Below are 15,467 nucleotides of genomic sequence, written 5' to 3'. Positions count from 1 at the left end.
TTGACCTGAAAACATTGTTAAACAGGCACAATTAAAGTGACATTACGTAAAGCAGGAGCTAAAACTGCCTTGCCACAGACCGAGGCCCTGGTCTCAGGTACCCTGTCCTTCCTCACAGAGATGAAGAGCTGTGGGTACCACCCACTGGTGCAGGGCGAGATGCCCCCTGCTCACGCCTCCTGCCTCTGAACTTTACCTGACTGTTCTGGAGATCTGGTCACTTGTCTGCTTGTTCACTAGGTGCCAACAACTGTCACAAAACACATTCCTGAGTATGTTTCTTTCATGTGGGTGGAGGGCTAGTCTCTTTCCCGGGAGCAGCCTCCACCGGGCCTGGATTCAGCCTTGTCAAGGTCCGTTTCTGCCGTCAGCCAAGCCACGCCATCTATGTATAATGACGTTGCCTTGCCACCTGGGTGCTGCCTCTGAATGTCTGTGCTGTTCACAATTCTGGTAATTTCATTTGCCCATACTTCTTCATGGTGGTAGTTGGCGATAGATGCTATATTTTTCTGATTGATGACAGACTGTACAGTACAAGAGTCATCTTTGTAGGGTTAGAATGATATCTGTCCTAAGAAAGTACAGGCCCCGTTTTGCTGAGTATTTAAACACAGGCTGAGAGCACTTTAAATTTTGTAGATAAAATATGTGGCAGTAGACCTGGCAGCCTGATTTAGACCTTGGAGTGTTGTAGCTGGCAAGGCAGGATCTCAGTGTCTAAAGGGAGGCCTAAGCTGTGCGCTTACATAATTCAGTCCTGTGCTTCTGAAATGCACCACGATTTATTGCTCAAATTTGACTGGAAATCTGGCTCAATTGGAGGTTCCACTGGCACCAGCTAAATAATGGTGTCACACCCAGCATCATTTTCCCTTCTGTGTTGTTCCAGGAAGAAACTTTTAATAATAATTATTATTTTTTAATACGGTGGAGAAGGGAAGGCATTCACAAAGAAGCATTTCTCTAACAAAATGGTATTCTTTTCTGAATGGGCTCACCCGAGCCTGCTGTCTGTTACAGAGAAAATTACCTTCCTATTGCAAGAGGTTTGTTTTCTTTTCCTCCGGAGCCTTCCTCCTCTTCTAGAACTGTGGGAGGGCCGGTGGCACGTCACCGTGCTGGATGGATTTCATCTGGCTTGCAGCCTGTACTTTAAGTAACGGAGTTGTCTCTTCTGAGGGCACTGGATCTCCATTTTTAGCCTGGGGATGAAGGGTGAGAAATGTGGGAGACGATTTCTCCATTACTAGAAAACAAGATTTGGGGCCAACTGGTTAATTATGAGCTTCCAGTGAAAAGGAAAGAAGTTGCAGAGGGGCAGAGCCAGTTGAGATATGCCGGTCCCTGTGACTTCCCATGACCCTGCAGACCCCCAGGCCTGCTCTCGTCCTTGAAGACCCCCATTTTCCCTTCTGCTTTTAAATTCTGGTTTCTTATTTGTAGATTTTTTTGTGTTCTTCCCAATGAAGGTGTTTCCCATGTTAACATTAATTCGCGTTTGCACGAATCTTCAGAACTATTAGCTCTGTAGAAAGAGGCCTTAATAGAGAGACACTATTTTTATTTCTTCTCAGCTTCGTTTGCTCATTTGAGCAGCATGTGAAGGGTGCGTCATTCAGCAAAACTTCACACCTCTTAGTATTGTCACAGACCAGCCTTTTGAGGACAAAGGAAGGGCTGCACAATCTTTCACTATCCTTTTCTTCCATCTTGACCACAAAAAATACTACCCCGGCAATTTAGGCTTAGTATCATCTCAAATTCGTGAATTTTTTAGGGAGGTGGGATGCTGGTACTTTGGAGTCCACATTAATGGAATTAATGGATCCCTTTTTATATTGTAGCTTACTATCATTTTATTTAGTGTTGAACTCTCAAACTTGATTTTTTTTTTAACAGTATCAGTTCAGCTTTACTTGAATTATTATATATGTTCGGTAAGGATAACTATTAGCTAATAGATTTGCGAGTGTGTTACTTCAAAGGTCACAAGTAATTGAATTCATTACGTCAAATTTGTAGCGAGAAGAGGATTGCCTTAAAGTTTTGGCCAGGTCAAAAGAAAACACTAATTATTTAGATATTGTAAAATTGGGTTTTTTCTCTAACATAACACATTGAAACTGCCAGGAGTACTGCTTTTGCATCACTGCTTACAAAGAGCCTAGATTTTATGGTTGTACAGTGAGATATCTAGTCTAGAATCTTTTTAATCATTATTCAGGAATATACTTACCTTTGTGTAGTATAGAATCATGTCTGGTGAAAGTTGCCATAAGGTAGAGATATTAGAAATAGTTCACATTCACCTGGTGCTGTATGAGACATTCATTACTAATGTGATATGGATCCACAGTGATGTTGCCTCCTCCATCTCTTTGAAAGTTCTTTTTATATACTGACCAGTTCCACTTATTCCCCTAATCAGAAGTGCAGTTTGAGTTAAAAAAAAAAAATCTTTTAGCTAGGGCTTTTTGCATTCCCCGTTTTATTCTCTCTGCGTGTTGGCATTTTCTGTGAACATGGCACTGTACTAGGCACTTCACAGTTATTATTAAGCTCTTTTTTCCTCTCACAAATACTCCCTCCTGTGGTCTGGTAGGAAAGGTAAGACCTACAAGAAGTAATTAAATGATAGTAACTTGAGGCAGAAAGTGATTAGTGCTGTAACTTCGGTTTATCTCTTCTGTCTCTTGATATTTTAGCTCTCGTTAACATCCATATTAGATGTTGTAAAACTTAGCTAAGTAGCTTTGTTTCTTAGTAACACATGTAGATCTGTTTTTTCCCCATGGGGTTCATATTACCTGAAATAGTCCTGGAATGTAAACTTAAGAGTTGCCTGATTTTGCACTAATATATTTAGTCCCTTCCTGATTTTTACAGGATTTTCAAGTCATTTTTTTGCATGGGTTTTCACTGCGAAGTTATGTATTAATATAATGGCAGGTAATTCTTAACTTGCTGATTCTTGGAAGGAAACTGAGGCAAGCTGGCAGGCAGGAGCTGCTGGTGCCAGAATCATTGTCGAGAACCTAGGCCTCTGTTCTCTGGATGACAGCAAGCTGCCCACTTACTCTTGATCATTTGTTGCCATCAAATGCTTGAGGAATGTTTGATTTCATGTCCAGGACGGCTCTTTTTGTCTAACTTCAGGAGTGCTGAACTTGAGCTTTGTTCTCTTCAAGGATTCGATGCCCTTTTTGTCTCATTATCCCACTCTTTACCGGCCGCATCCTCACCATTCCTCCAGGAAAGGTGGCACAGGCTTCACTCACCCTTGGAGCGGATCTTTATTTTCAGAGCACTGGGTCGGGGAGAGTTTTTGTCCCCGCGCTGGGAAAAGAAGATGAGGTGGGGCCCTGAGGGCTTTCTCACTTTCCCTTTTCTTCTTGGGCTTGGAGCCCATTTGCTGCTGGTTGCATCGCTTCTTACTTGGGAGCCTTCACCTTCTTTTGCCTTGAGATCTGTGAGGGGCAGACCCTATGCCTGCAGAAGAATTTGTAGCTAAGTGCAGGCACCCCATGTGGTGCCTTGGATAATGGTTTTGGAGCCCTTAGAGCCTTAAAAGTATTCTTTAAAGTCTTGACCCAGGGTCTTGGGGGGGTGAAAAGACCTAATGTTTGGCCTCCTCCTGCTGTCCCCTTCCTCGCCCGTCCTCACTGCATCTGAGCAGTAAATAGCAAGAACTTCTGCAAGTGCTCTTAGTTGGCTGATGTAATTGAGTAGGAGAACAATCTCCAGAGACAGATACTTTCCCACTTGCATGATGGTCTTGAAAAGGTACTTTGATTTGGGGAAGAGCGAGTTCCTTTGGAACGTAATCCTGCACTATACACTGTAGATGACAGACGAGTCCCTTCAAGGACGTGAGGCTGCCGAAATCTGCTTTCCTTCTTTCCCTCTTTGGATACTGCAGAACCCGGCTCCTCCTGGCAAGTTGCCAGAAGATTGGTAATTTCTAGGGCTTGCCACTTCCTCTGCTGTCACTGTGGCTAGTGTAGGTCTAGACCACTGGTGTCTGGGGGTGGGGGGGTGAGGGGAGGGTGTGCCTGTCCTGCTGTTCCCTGGCATGGGCAGGTAGAGAAATATTTGGTAATCTTGTTTTCCCACCGTTACTAGAATGTTCCCAATTGTTTAGCTGTAAAGACTTTTAAGGAGTATTTCAAGTTACCTCCAGCTACATGTGCAGAAAGAGAGTTCCCCAGGTATTTACTTACTTGCCTACTTATTTAGCCACTTTGATGTTTATCAAGCTCCTCTGTGTTGCTTTGTGACTCTTTAAACCTTTGGAGTCCCTTTTCTTCTATTTCCGTTGGTTTAAGTGGGTCCAAAGTGCTCAAAAGGCGCTCCACAGCGTTTCTCAAAGTGTGGCCCACAGTCCTTCTCGCTACTTATTAAAAATACAGAATTGGGGACATGACCCCAGACCTGCAGAATCAGAATACCTGATGTGGCCCGAAAGTCTGCATGTTTACAAGCTCCCACACTAAACCTGACGACTACTGACAGGAGATGACTGCCTTTTGGCACTAGGAAGCCAGGAGGGGGTAGTGTCTGCCACCCGCCGCGGGCACCCAACCGCCCGGCACCCCCCCCCCCCCCCGCCCCGCTTCAGCCCCTGGGATAGCTGGGATCAGAATCCCTGCTCTGCTTGTTAACAAGAAGTGAGGCACGTTACTTAACTGTAAGCCTCACTTTCCTTGCTGTAATTGGGGATCATAATCCATTTCATAATGGATTGAACACTCTAAGAAGCAGACCCGAGTGTTTCCCTAGGTCTGATGAAGAGTGGGCGGTTGTAGAAACAGTGGGTCCGCAGAGTATGAGAGAAGTGTAGTAAACTAAGGGTTCTATAAAAGCAGCAAGGCACTTCAGGGGCCAAGTATCTTGCATAAGCACGGGGTTCAAAGTCCAGCCCTCTTCCATTCTCACACTTGTGAATTCTTTTCTTTTCTTTTCTTTTTTACGGTACGCGGGCCTCTCACTGTTGCGGCCTCTCCCGTTGTGGAGCGCAGGCTCAGCAGCCATGGCTCACGGGCCCAGCCGCTCCGTGGCATGTGGGATCCTCCCGGACCGGGGCCTGAACCCGTGTCCCCTGCATCGGCAGGCGGACCCTCAACCACTGCGCCACCAGGGAAGCCCACACTTGTGAATTTTTATAATCACATCTCAGGTTTAAAAAAATATTTTTTCAATTTGATTTGTTTTTATATACCGTTCTCCTTTGCCTCCTTGGAGATATGTCTGAAGTATATTTCATTGTTGTGAATTTGGGACTTTCCCAGACCTTGTCTCTTTAATAGACCCTATTTACCTTTAAGAGAGAGGTTTTTAGGAGGAAGAAATAAGAGCTAATTGGGAAATAAAGGGAAAGTGTCATTTTCTTTGAAACAACTCCTGGGGAGTGTTTGGGTATATGAATCTTCTGTGTGTGGTCCTATAGGTATAGTGGTGCAAGATATCTTCCATTTGGCCAAGGTGGTTACGATTTTGAACCTTTCCCCAGCTGCTGACTATAGATTTCTATCTAGTTAGATCTGCCTTTTATAAAAATGTGCTATTGTGTATGTTAAGGATAATAAATAGTGGATATCCCCGTGGATTGTGTCTCCTGGCTGCCAAGGGACTTGAACGGTCCTTGATTGTAAATATGCCCAGGGCATGTGGTAATGTTCCTATTTTAAGTCTATAATTCAGATGGAAATTGAAGCCTTTGTTTATTAACATAGCTTGTGTGGCAGGGCAACTGGGACTGGTCCATTTACTGTTTGAAATTTTATCCATTTAAATCTGATTGTGTCTGTTCTTATTTTAATTCAGCAGTCTGTTTTAAGATCTCTGTAGAGTATAAGTCTGCTTGGCTACTTTTAATATATTTCAAGCCTCCTTTAAAAAAAAAAAATCAAACTTGTTTTTGACCCTGGTTATTTGAGAGCGTGTTGGTAGTTAAATTATTCCCTTCTGCTTCATGGAAAGATACATCTATGAAAGAAAATCATTTTGAGGGAAGGAAAAAGGAATTTCATGCATTTCTTGTGAGGAAAAGAATGGCAGGTTATTTTGCCTCTGAGAGAAATAAAAGTATGAGACATTGTGAGCCAAGGGAAAGGTTGGCCAAACAAGGTTTGGGGGTTTCCTATCCCTAAACATTTTTTTGATTTAAAAAACCCCAACGTTATAGAATGGTACAGAACAAACATTTCTTATTGTACCACATTTGCTTCAGATCCTCTTTTAAAGAGGCAAGCTTGCAGATGAAGTTGAAAGTCCCTGTGGACTCATCCTTGACCCCATTTCTTTCCCATTCTGTTTCTTTCTTTGCCCATCCTGCATCAGTTAACTAACCATTGACTTTCGTTTCTAGGTATTTTTATACTTTGGCTATTTACATAGCTCTAGGAATAGTGTTGCTTGTGTCTTTTTTTAGTCTGTGTTTAAATCATTATCATTCTACAGCTTGTTTTCCTGCTCAGTGTTGTTTTTCAGATTTGTTCATTTATTGCATTGCTCTCAGACTCACTGCTCTCTGTTCTGCTCTATGACTGTACAGAGCCGACCGTAAATTTTACATCGTTACCATGAGCATTGTGGTCCTTGTCTTGCATGAGTGAGACCTCTCTGGGGTATATACCCTCCTGTAAGTAGAATTGCCTAGGTATAGTGATGCATATCTTCAGCCTTAACCAGATGATGCCGAGTAGCACCATGTGAATGTGCCACAGTGTTTGAACCATTTTATATTCCCATCGGTGGTTACAGCACACCTATTTCCCCTCATCCTCATTTTTAAAATTTGACAATATATTGGATGTCCTATAGTATCTCAGCTTACATTGCCCTGATTATTAATGAAGTGATACCTTTTTTTATACACTTAATGTCCAGCTGCAGTTCTTTTGTGAAATGCCTGTTCGTACCTCTTGGCCAATTTTTCTCTTAGATAGTTTCTCTTACTGATTTGTTCTTCCTTCCTTTACTGAGTAAATCAAAGTAACGAGAGAACTTCCAGCAACTCACTACCACGTGTACCCACCTAACAGTACCTGCATCCACACACCTAAAGGTGAATTATTGGAGCTCCTATGGAAAGCCACCCCCTCCTTACCTATGCATTAACAGTTCTGTCCTCTTCCGTCTGCATTATCACTTATTTGCTTTCCACAGGACCTTTGCCTGTTATTTCACCCCTCTGAAACCAAAAACCAAAGCCCCTTCTCTTCACCTTGCTTCCTCTGCCAGCTGCCACATAATCTCTTGGTATTTTGTAGCAGAACTTTCTGAAGTATCGTATGTACTCACTTTCTCCACTTCTCCTCTTCCTGTTCCTAGTTCCAGTCAGGCTCTTGCCCCTACTGCTCCACCAAAATTAATGTTGCCAAGTTACGGCCGACCCTCACTTAGCTTGATCCAACAAGCGGATCTTAGTCCTCAGCTCATTCACCTTGCCTTGTGTATTGGACACAGTTGGTCTTTCCCTCCTCAATTCACTTTCTTTCCTTGGCTTCCAGGACATAACATTGGTTGTTTCCTCCTGCTGAGATCACTGATTGCTCCTTCTCAGTCTCCTTTTATACATTCCGTCTCTTATTCCTTACCTTTCAATGTCATAATGCCTCAGTCCTCTGTCCTTTTCAATCTCGTAGGTTTAAATACCACCTATATGCCCACCACTCCCAAATGTAAATTACCAGCTCAGAGCTTTCTTCCAAACTCCACACTGCCTACTCAAAACCTCCACTTGAGAGTTCAGCAGGCCCGTAACCAAACTCCTGATCTCACCCACCTGCCTCTACCTGTGGTCTTCCTCATCTCAGGTGATGACCCCACCTATTATTCCATTTGCTCAGATAAAAAAAACCTTGGAGTCATGCTTGATTTCTCCCTGTTTTCTCATCTCACATTTCATCTATCTACTTTCAGAATATTCCCAGATTCTGACCACTTCTTACCCCTTCACTGCTCTTCCTTGATGTAATCTAACATCATTTCCCACCCAGATTAATGCCATAATCTCCTAATTAGTCTCCCTTTGTTCTCTCTCTTCCTTGCTGTGGTGTCTGTTCTCAGCACATTGACCAAAGTAATTCCTTCAGATGTTAAGTCAGATGTGTGACTTTGTCTGTTGTTCTCCCCTCTGGAACTCAGCTGTAGCCACAGTGATGTCTCTGCTGTTCCTTGAACCCACCAGTCAGTCATCTCCTAACTCAAGGCTTTTGCATTGGCTGTCCTCTCTGCTTGTCTCTAGATGACTACATCCCATACCTCCTTTGAGTCTTTGCTGAAATATAATGTGATCAGGGTAGGCCTCACTGAGAAGTTTACAGCTGTGGCTCAGTACTCCAGTTCTCTCTTATCCTGTTCTGCCTTGTCTTTATCTTGTTTCACTTATCAGCTACTGAGTCTGTGCTTTGGCCTGTCAGTTTGTTCATGATGCTTTTTCAGTAAAGAACTGTTTAAAATTTTAGTGAAGCCACATTCATCAATGTTTTCATAGTTTGTGTTTATTCAGCCTTGTTTTAATAAATCCTGCAGGATCCTAGGGTCCAGTAAATTTTTTGGCTACAGTTTTTTGGCTGCTAGATGGGCTAGATTAAATTTAGCCTGAAACGGAGTTGAGAATAAGACCTTGATTAGGAGTCCCTTCCATTCCCTCCAGATGAGCATTAAACAGAGACCTCATTTTGGCATGATAAGCTCCTGTTCAAAAAAAAAAATAAATAAAAAGCCAGGCATGCCTTTTAGATGCTGAGATTGGGCCTCCTTCCCAAACCAAGGAGAGGTAAAGATGATTGAAGTTATCTCTAAAGTGAGTCATTGCAGGGCCTACATACAATGTCACTTCTCAGGATGAACAGTGATTGCAGCACATATTGGTTTGTGTATTATCCGCCCACCAGATAAATCAAGCATTCTTTTCTATTTTTAGTTTTAAAGTATTTCCATGTAGATTAGAATCTAAACTAGGTAGTCCTTTTTAGCAGGCAAGATTCAGCTAAAGTCTTGTTTTCTCAGAATACATTCCATACCTCAATTGCCTCTTAGAGATTTCAAAGGCTTTTATGTACCTGGTAATTTGCAGGAATTGCTTTTATTTTGTAGTTTCTTAGGGACTTCTAATATCTCTCTTGTAAGGTGTTTGCACATGTCAATAGCTACTAGATCTTCAGGGTTAGAGTAACAAAATGACTCTGTTTTCACTTGTGGTATCTTGTTTTCTGCTCGTGCTATTAGTTCTTTCCGAGCTTCATGAGAGACATATAATCAGACTCAAGTCACCCTGTTTTTCTGTCGGAATGTTTGGTATACTATTTATTTTCTTTCCTTCTTTTGAGAGTATCTTGGCTTGGCCCAGTCCTGTCGAGCATCTTTCTTGTTCACACTGCCGTGTTCACACATTTAGCTGTATCTCATCCCATGATCTTCATCTGAATGCCTATTGAAACTACTTCTTACCATTCCTTGTTTTGGAGTTCCAAACAAGTGACATTGCCTTAAACCTCTGTGGTGTTTCAGAATAAATAGGGTAAGGTTCTGATATCAGGTTCTGTGGCACATCATAAGGCTGTGTAAGGGAAATGTCAAGTATTTTGTTCAATTCATTTAAAAAAACATTGTTCACTTAGTGAATCACACAGCTCCTCTCTGTGAATAGATTGCCCTGTATTGCTAGGGGAATATGAATACATTGGGACTTCCTTATTCCTGATGGCTGATTCTGGTAACCATTGATATTTGTCTTTATTAAAAATCCTGTTCATTACTGGCACCTAGCATCTTCTGTCTAGCAGGCATTCTTACACTATCATTAGTGTCATTATAACTATTGTAGGGCTCCTCAGTAGTGACCCACTATTTTCATCTGGCTGCCTGGATGCTTATAAAATATCCATAATCCTATACATCTGCCCTTATGTTGGCCAGCACTCCCTCTAGCCAGGCAGCTCTTATTTGTCCCATTTTCCTTGTTAAGGAAAACTTTGTTATTTCTTTAAAGATTTTCATGTTTCGGGCCGTACTTCACTTATTAGGCAGTGATCATGGTTCCCCATGACTTTGATCAGAGTTTGGAAATCCCAGTTGCTCCTGTTCAGGGTGTGGAGATTCCCACGCATCAACTCTGAGAAAGGATAAAGATTCACCTTCAGTTCTAAAGGTGCCTTAAGTTCTTTGAAGAGCATGAGAATGGTGCTGCTGCCTTTATTTTTTTTTTTAAGCCAGAGAAATTAGAAGACAGGTGGATGGTGAATGTGAAGCTTGAACTCAAATAATTACACACATTCTTGGTGATATCAGTGAATTGAAATGTTTAAATGATGTGTTTTGGACACCAAGGCTTGCTTTGGGTCTAGGAGGAAACCTCTATTTCGATGCCCTTGACCTCAGAATTGTCATTAGTATTACTTTAAATATGGGGGTATTAAAATGATAAATGTTCTTTATTTGAGAGTAGTTGGCTATTTAAGAAAACATAATTTGAATACTTTAAGTATAGAATGAATTATATAGAGATCTTGTGTCAGGTGTGTAAAAGATGGCAAAGCAAAGTTGAGGCCAGGTGGGCTAATCATACAGGATGGGGAAGCAATGGTGTGCATCTAGGTTAGGGGTTATGGCTTAATTTTCTCCTTTTTTCCTGATCCCCCCCCCTCAAATATCTGTTCATGCAGTCCTGTCCTTCTAGCATACTTGCTCTTGTATATTATTCTGCATTTTTCTTTTGTGGTAGTACATCCAAGTATTTGAGTTTATACTATGAGGGAGTACTGTATACTTGGGTCTGGGATCACAAAGGACAACAGAAAAGGACAGGGTCTCTGTTCTCATGCAACTTAGGAGCTAGCGGGAGAGACATTAATCATACCAAACAATTTAGCCAACATCTCCCAATTTCTTGTACACAAGCTCTAGTCCTCCATACGCTGTCCTCCCCCTGACTGCAAACTTCTCGGGTTCCTTTGCTTTTATCCCCTCTATCCACTCCCTTGTCAGTCACCTATTAATTTATTTTTTAAAGAGATTCTCCTAGCTCTTAAGTTCCTGTCAATTCCCAGTTCTGTTGCCTTCATCCAGACCCTCTCTCATCATCTCAGTTATACTGCTCAGAGCCCCTCTTTTGGGGGAAGTCTGGGCCCCAAGAAATAATGAAGGAATTGGCTGTGTATTTGTGTGCTGAAATACTGTTTATTCCTGCCTCCCTCCTTTTGCTTGTCTTTTTTTCCCCCCAACTCTAATTTTCTTTCTAGTTTTTTCCTATCCTGCAAACTCATGTTAAGTCCCACCTTGTCAATGAAACATCTCCTGATTACTTCTTTCTAGTTCCATGAATTCTAATAGCACTTAGTCCCTAGTCTATATCACATAATTTAGCACTTATTCAGAACTGCTTTGTGTTACTTCATATCTGCAGGATTTCTTCTGTTATTGTTAGGTTACAAGGATTTTACATCCAAGAGTATAACATACATTTACATAGTGCTTTGTCTGAGGCTAATAGTTGGTAGGTGCTTAATAAAGGCTTACAGAGTAATAGAATGAGATTTATAGTATATCTGTAAATATTAGAAGGACGCTAATACTCAGTAAGCTGCTTCTGTACTGCAGTTTATATAGCTCTTTCCCTGTTGATGAACATTTAGGTTGTTTCCAGTTGTGTAAACATTCCATTGCTTATTTTTGAGCCTGTCATTTGGAAAAAGATGGTCTTGTTCCCTGTAAAGCATTTAACCAAATACTTTGTTAATCGTTTACTGTATATCTAGCAATTATTCAATATTTGTGATACTGGGAGCTAGAGCATATTTCAGGTGTGTTGTCATTATCTCGCACTCTTGGCTGTGTTCATGTGTCAGTTTTTGCTTTGTTTTCCCATTCCTGATGTGGTATTTTATTTTGCTTTAAGGATAAGAACAAGAAACTGCGTCCCCTCTATGACATTCCCTATATGTTTGAAGCCCGGGAATTTCTGCGAAAGAAGCTTATTGGGAAAAAGGTAAGTGATGGCAGAAACATAATTTGCAAGTGGTTAGGGGTTGTTTTAATCTGGGCTCTTGTGATGAAATCCCAGAGAGCAGCAAATGACTCTCCTCCACCAAGTTAAGTAGTATTACTTTGATATGAAGAGAGGCGTGCCTCTGTCTCAGGAAGTGGCATCCCTTGGGAGAAGTTTAAAATTGGGGCCCTGACCACAGTGTGATTTCCAGGGCTCTCACGGCATGTTCTTTCCAGGGTCCAGGCTCAATTCCAGTCTCAGTAATGGCATATTGCCCTGAGCTCCATCCACTTCCATTAAAGCAGAGTAGCTCTCTGCTTCTCTCCAGCCACTTGAATTAAAAGTCGGGGCTGTGGGATTTGCTAATGAAAGAAAGTGGCTGCTTTTTTTCTGACTCCCCTGTTTCTGAGGAGAAGAGGGCTTTTGGAATAGGAGCCTGCCTTTTATGAAAGAGGGTGTGGTTTCCTGGTGGTTCGTTGGGAGACTTTCTGGTGTAGTGCAGCGGCTCAGAGGCCCTCAGAGGGCATTTCCTTGTGTTCTTAGAGCAGAATGTTCTATGACCTGCTGCAGAACTTGTTCTGGGAAGCTGATAATGAGCCTCTGATCTTCCACTGATTTTCCCTGACCTCCCCAACCTGCATATCCCGGACATTTCTTTGTGTCCTGGGTAAACAGAGGAAATGAATAGAATAATTCCTGTGGTAATTGAGGGAAATCTGTTCAGAGAGAGACTGATTTGTGTTCTCCTTACTTTCCGTTGGTGGGGATTCTTCCAGGAAATGTTATGTTTTGGGCCAACTTTTATTATAGGTTCAGAAAGGTAAGGCCATTTGGTTCTAAGTCTGACCTTGACATGTGAAGCCATATTAGCATTCTTTACCTACATGCAGGTTTCTAAACGATTGGAGTTGTGAGAGGTTTGTCAAAGTACTGTAGTTACTAGAATGATAAATTATTGCAAGAGATTTTGAAGCTGGGCAAAAGATGAAATTGCTGATTTTGAGGTAGAGAAACCAAACTGGATTCCCTAAAACAAGTATTTATCTCCTCAGATTCCTTGAGAAAATAGGCTCGTTTGTCATTGTATAAAACATTGACAGAATGCTGTATTCATTCATGAAGTGTAGTGCAAATGATGGCTTTCAGCCTCTTTCAATTTCTAGATCTCTTGTTATCTGATTGAATGTCTGACGTCTGTTTCACCAAGTTGATACCATATCACTAATTTACTGACTCATAAACAATGGCATAGAGACAAGCAAGGAATTCCCCCTGCACGTGTTCATTTCTATTGAGATCCATCCAAAACCACACTGAAAGGAGTGGCAGCGCATGTTTGCTTCGTGCACAGCCAGTTGTGTGGTGTGTATTCTGGCTTCCACCTGGTTTGTTTGAATATTGCCCTTCCCTGATTGTGCTTCGTCCCTAGGAGCAGAGATCACAGCTCAGGGTAGCAGCTGCTGAGTGGTTCTAGAAAGTTAGCCCAGGCCTCTGCTTTCAAACACTATGTGCCTGCTGGGCCTTTGTAAGTCCTCTGTCTCAGGATAAAAGAACTGACCTCCAGTGTCAGATATGGCGGCAATTCTTAAGCAATTAGGCTCCTTCTTGGTGCGAGAAAACTCATTTACTGTTTCCTCTGCATCAGAGTTGATTGGATTCTATTTGTGCTGAGCCCAAGTTTTGTCCCCCACGGTGACACTGTGTAAACGATGAATACTGTATCCCTGCCTAGGGAGAAGGATGCAGCTAAGCTCTGCTGGGCTGGAACATTCCTGATGCAAACTGCTTTTCCTGACTCACCACCTGAAACCACTTGCCTGTCTTCTGGGCCCATCAGTTGTGACAGAGAACACCCATGTGCTTTGGAGTCTGGGAGCAGACAGGGCAGTGGCTGCCTCAGGGGGGTGGCTAGCACATCATCACACATTTCTGCCAATTCCCTTCAGACCTCTGCAGCTGTTCAGTGCAGCACATGGTGATTAAGAGGCACCGAGAGAGAGCATGTGTGCCTGTGTGTGCCTGTGCACGAAAGCTGATTAGTACAGCCTGTCACAGCTTAAACAAGATAATGGAGGTAAAAATCATCTTCTCTGCCCAGACTATTATTTGACCATCCCAGAGAGTCTATAATAAGAAGTTTGGAGGGGCTTCTAGACTGTAGAGCATTGGGATTGAAGGTGAAGTGGTGAGGTGCTTTGTTAGATCCAGTGGCCTCCATTTCAGTTATGGAAATTCACTTCGGTTCACTCCCGAGATTTAATTCTGGCTAAATGCCTTAAAGTAACCAGGCACCTCTCTGAGCCTTGGTTTTAGCATTTGTGAACTGGGAATATTATTTGCCTTTCCTCTCTCATGGATGAGAATCCAGGATAATACTAGTCATTCATGTTTTTCCAGGTGCCTGTTGCATTATGTGGTTTGGTTTTGTTTAATAATACTGCTTTCGTTTAGAATCTAGCATTGCCTGACTTTCTCAGGTCTGAGGTCAAGATATGTGAATCAGTGCGCAACTAATTTGACTGCCATCAACCCCTTGTGCAGATTTGGGTGTCACCTGGTTCCAGCTTCCACAAAATGTGTATCTGCTTGTATTGGAGTGTATATTTGTGTGTGTGTGTGTGTGTGTGTGTGTTATCTGGTTTAAGGGAGAGGTGGGTTATGTGCGTATCCTGGAAGTGTTTCAGAAGCTGTCTGAATTGCTATACTGCCTGGTAGAATGCCCTCCCCATCCCTTGTTTACCATCTTCCATCTGTGCTTTCACTAAAATATGACTAAGGAATATGCATGGAGGAGAGAACTGTCTTGCTAATTTCTTCTGGGTTTCTTCATGGTCCCAGTGTAGTGGACGCATGGAATCCTTGGTAACTTCGACATGTCCCTTCATTTTCCAGAATGGCATCCTTAGTGAGTATAAAATGGTGAGATGCCCTCCTAAGAGAACCAGAGCTAAGGTCCTCTTCTGATAGCAGGAGCAGTTTCTTTCTCTGTGTACATTTTTTTTCTTAATGTTTAGAGACGGTCAGCCCAAGGAAAGCAAGAGTTTGTGTGCCTAAGTCATTTTGCTCTCAGTGGAATAAGGTAATAATAGCTGGGATCTTCACTGGGAATTTTCTCCAGCTATTTCATAAAATCTCTAAATATTTTTTAATCTGTTTAATACAGCATTTATAAATGACATATGAATCACTGTAACTCCTGTCCCTTGATTGCAAAATTTCTATCACCATGGGAACCATTGTGTTCAAAGTTGTTGTAACTTGTTTGGTCAATTGAAGGGTCAAAAATGGTCGATGAGATGAAATTGCAAGAAGCGATGAAGCTTCAGCCCTGGCAATAGATAGGAGAGCCTGGACGAGCATCTATCTCCAGAAACTCTATCCCCCAATTTGTCTGTTCCCTAAAGGTTTTGTCACTGTTTCTGTTGATAAAAGTAAATTTGGGGGATGAGGCTCATTTGTAAATCAACGGCTG

General features: G+C 42.2%; 1 protein-coding gene across 1 annotated transcript in view; it reads left to right on the top strand.

Annotated features, from left to right (window-relative positions):
• SND1 (staphylococcal nuclease and tudor domain containing 1) overlaps nucleotides 1-15,467 on the top strand; it is a 419,293-nt gene that overhangs the window by 145,544 nt on the left and 258,282 nt on the right. The window contains exon 11 of the mRNA XM_082661749.1: nucleotides 11,906-11,995. Within this exon, the coding sequence (XP_082517875.1) occupies nucleotides 11,906-11,995 (90 nt within the window). The remainder of the gene's footprint in view (nucleotides 1-11,905; nucleotides 11,996-15,467) is intronic.

The sequence above is a fragment of the Grampus griseus genome (assembly GCF_964374135.1).
Source record: "Grampus griseus genome assembly, chromosome: 9".
Taxonomy (NCBI): Eukaryota; Metazoa; Chordata; class Mammalia; order Artiodactyla; family Delphinidae; genus Grampus; species Grampus griseus.
Note: the sequence above shows the minus strand (reverse complement) of the source record. Positions and strands in the feature narration are given on the sequence as shown.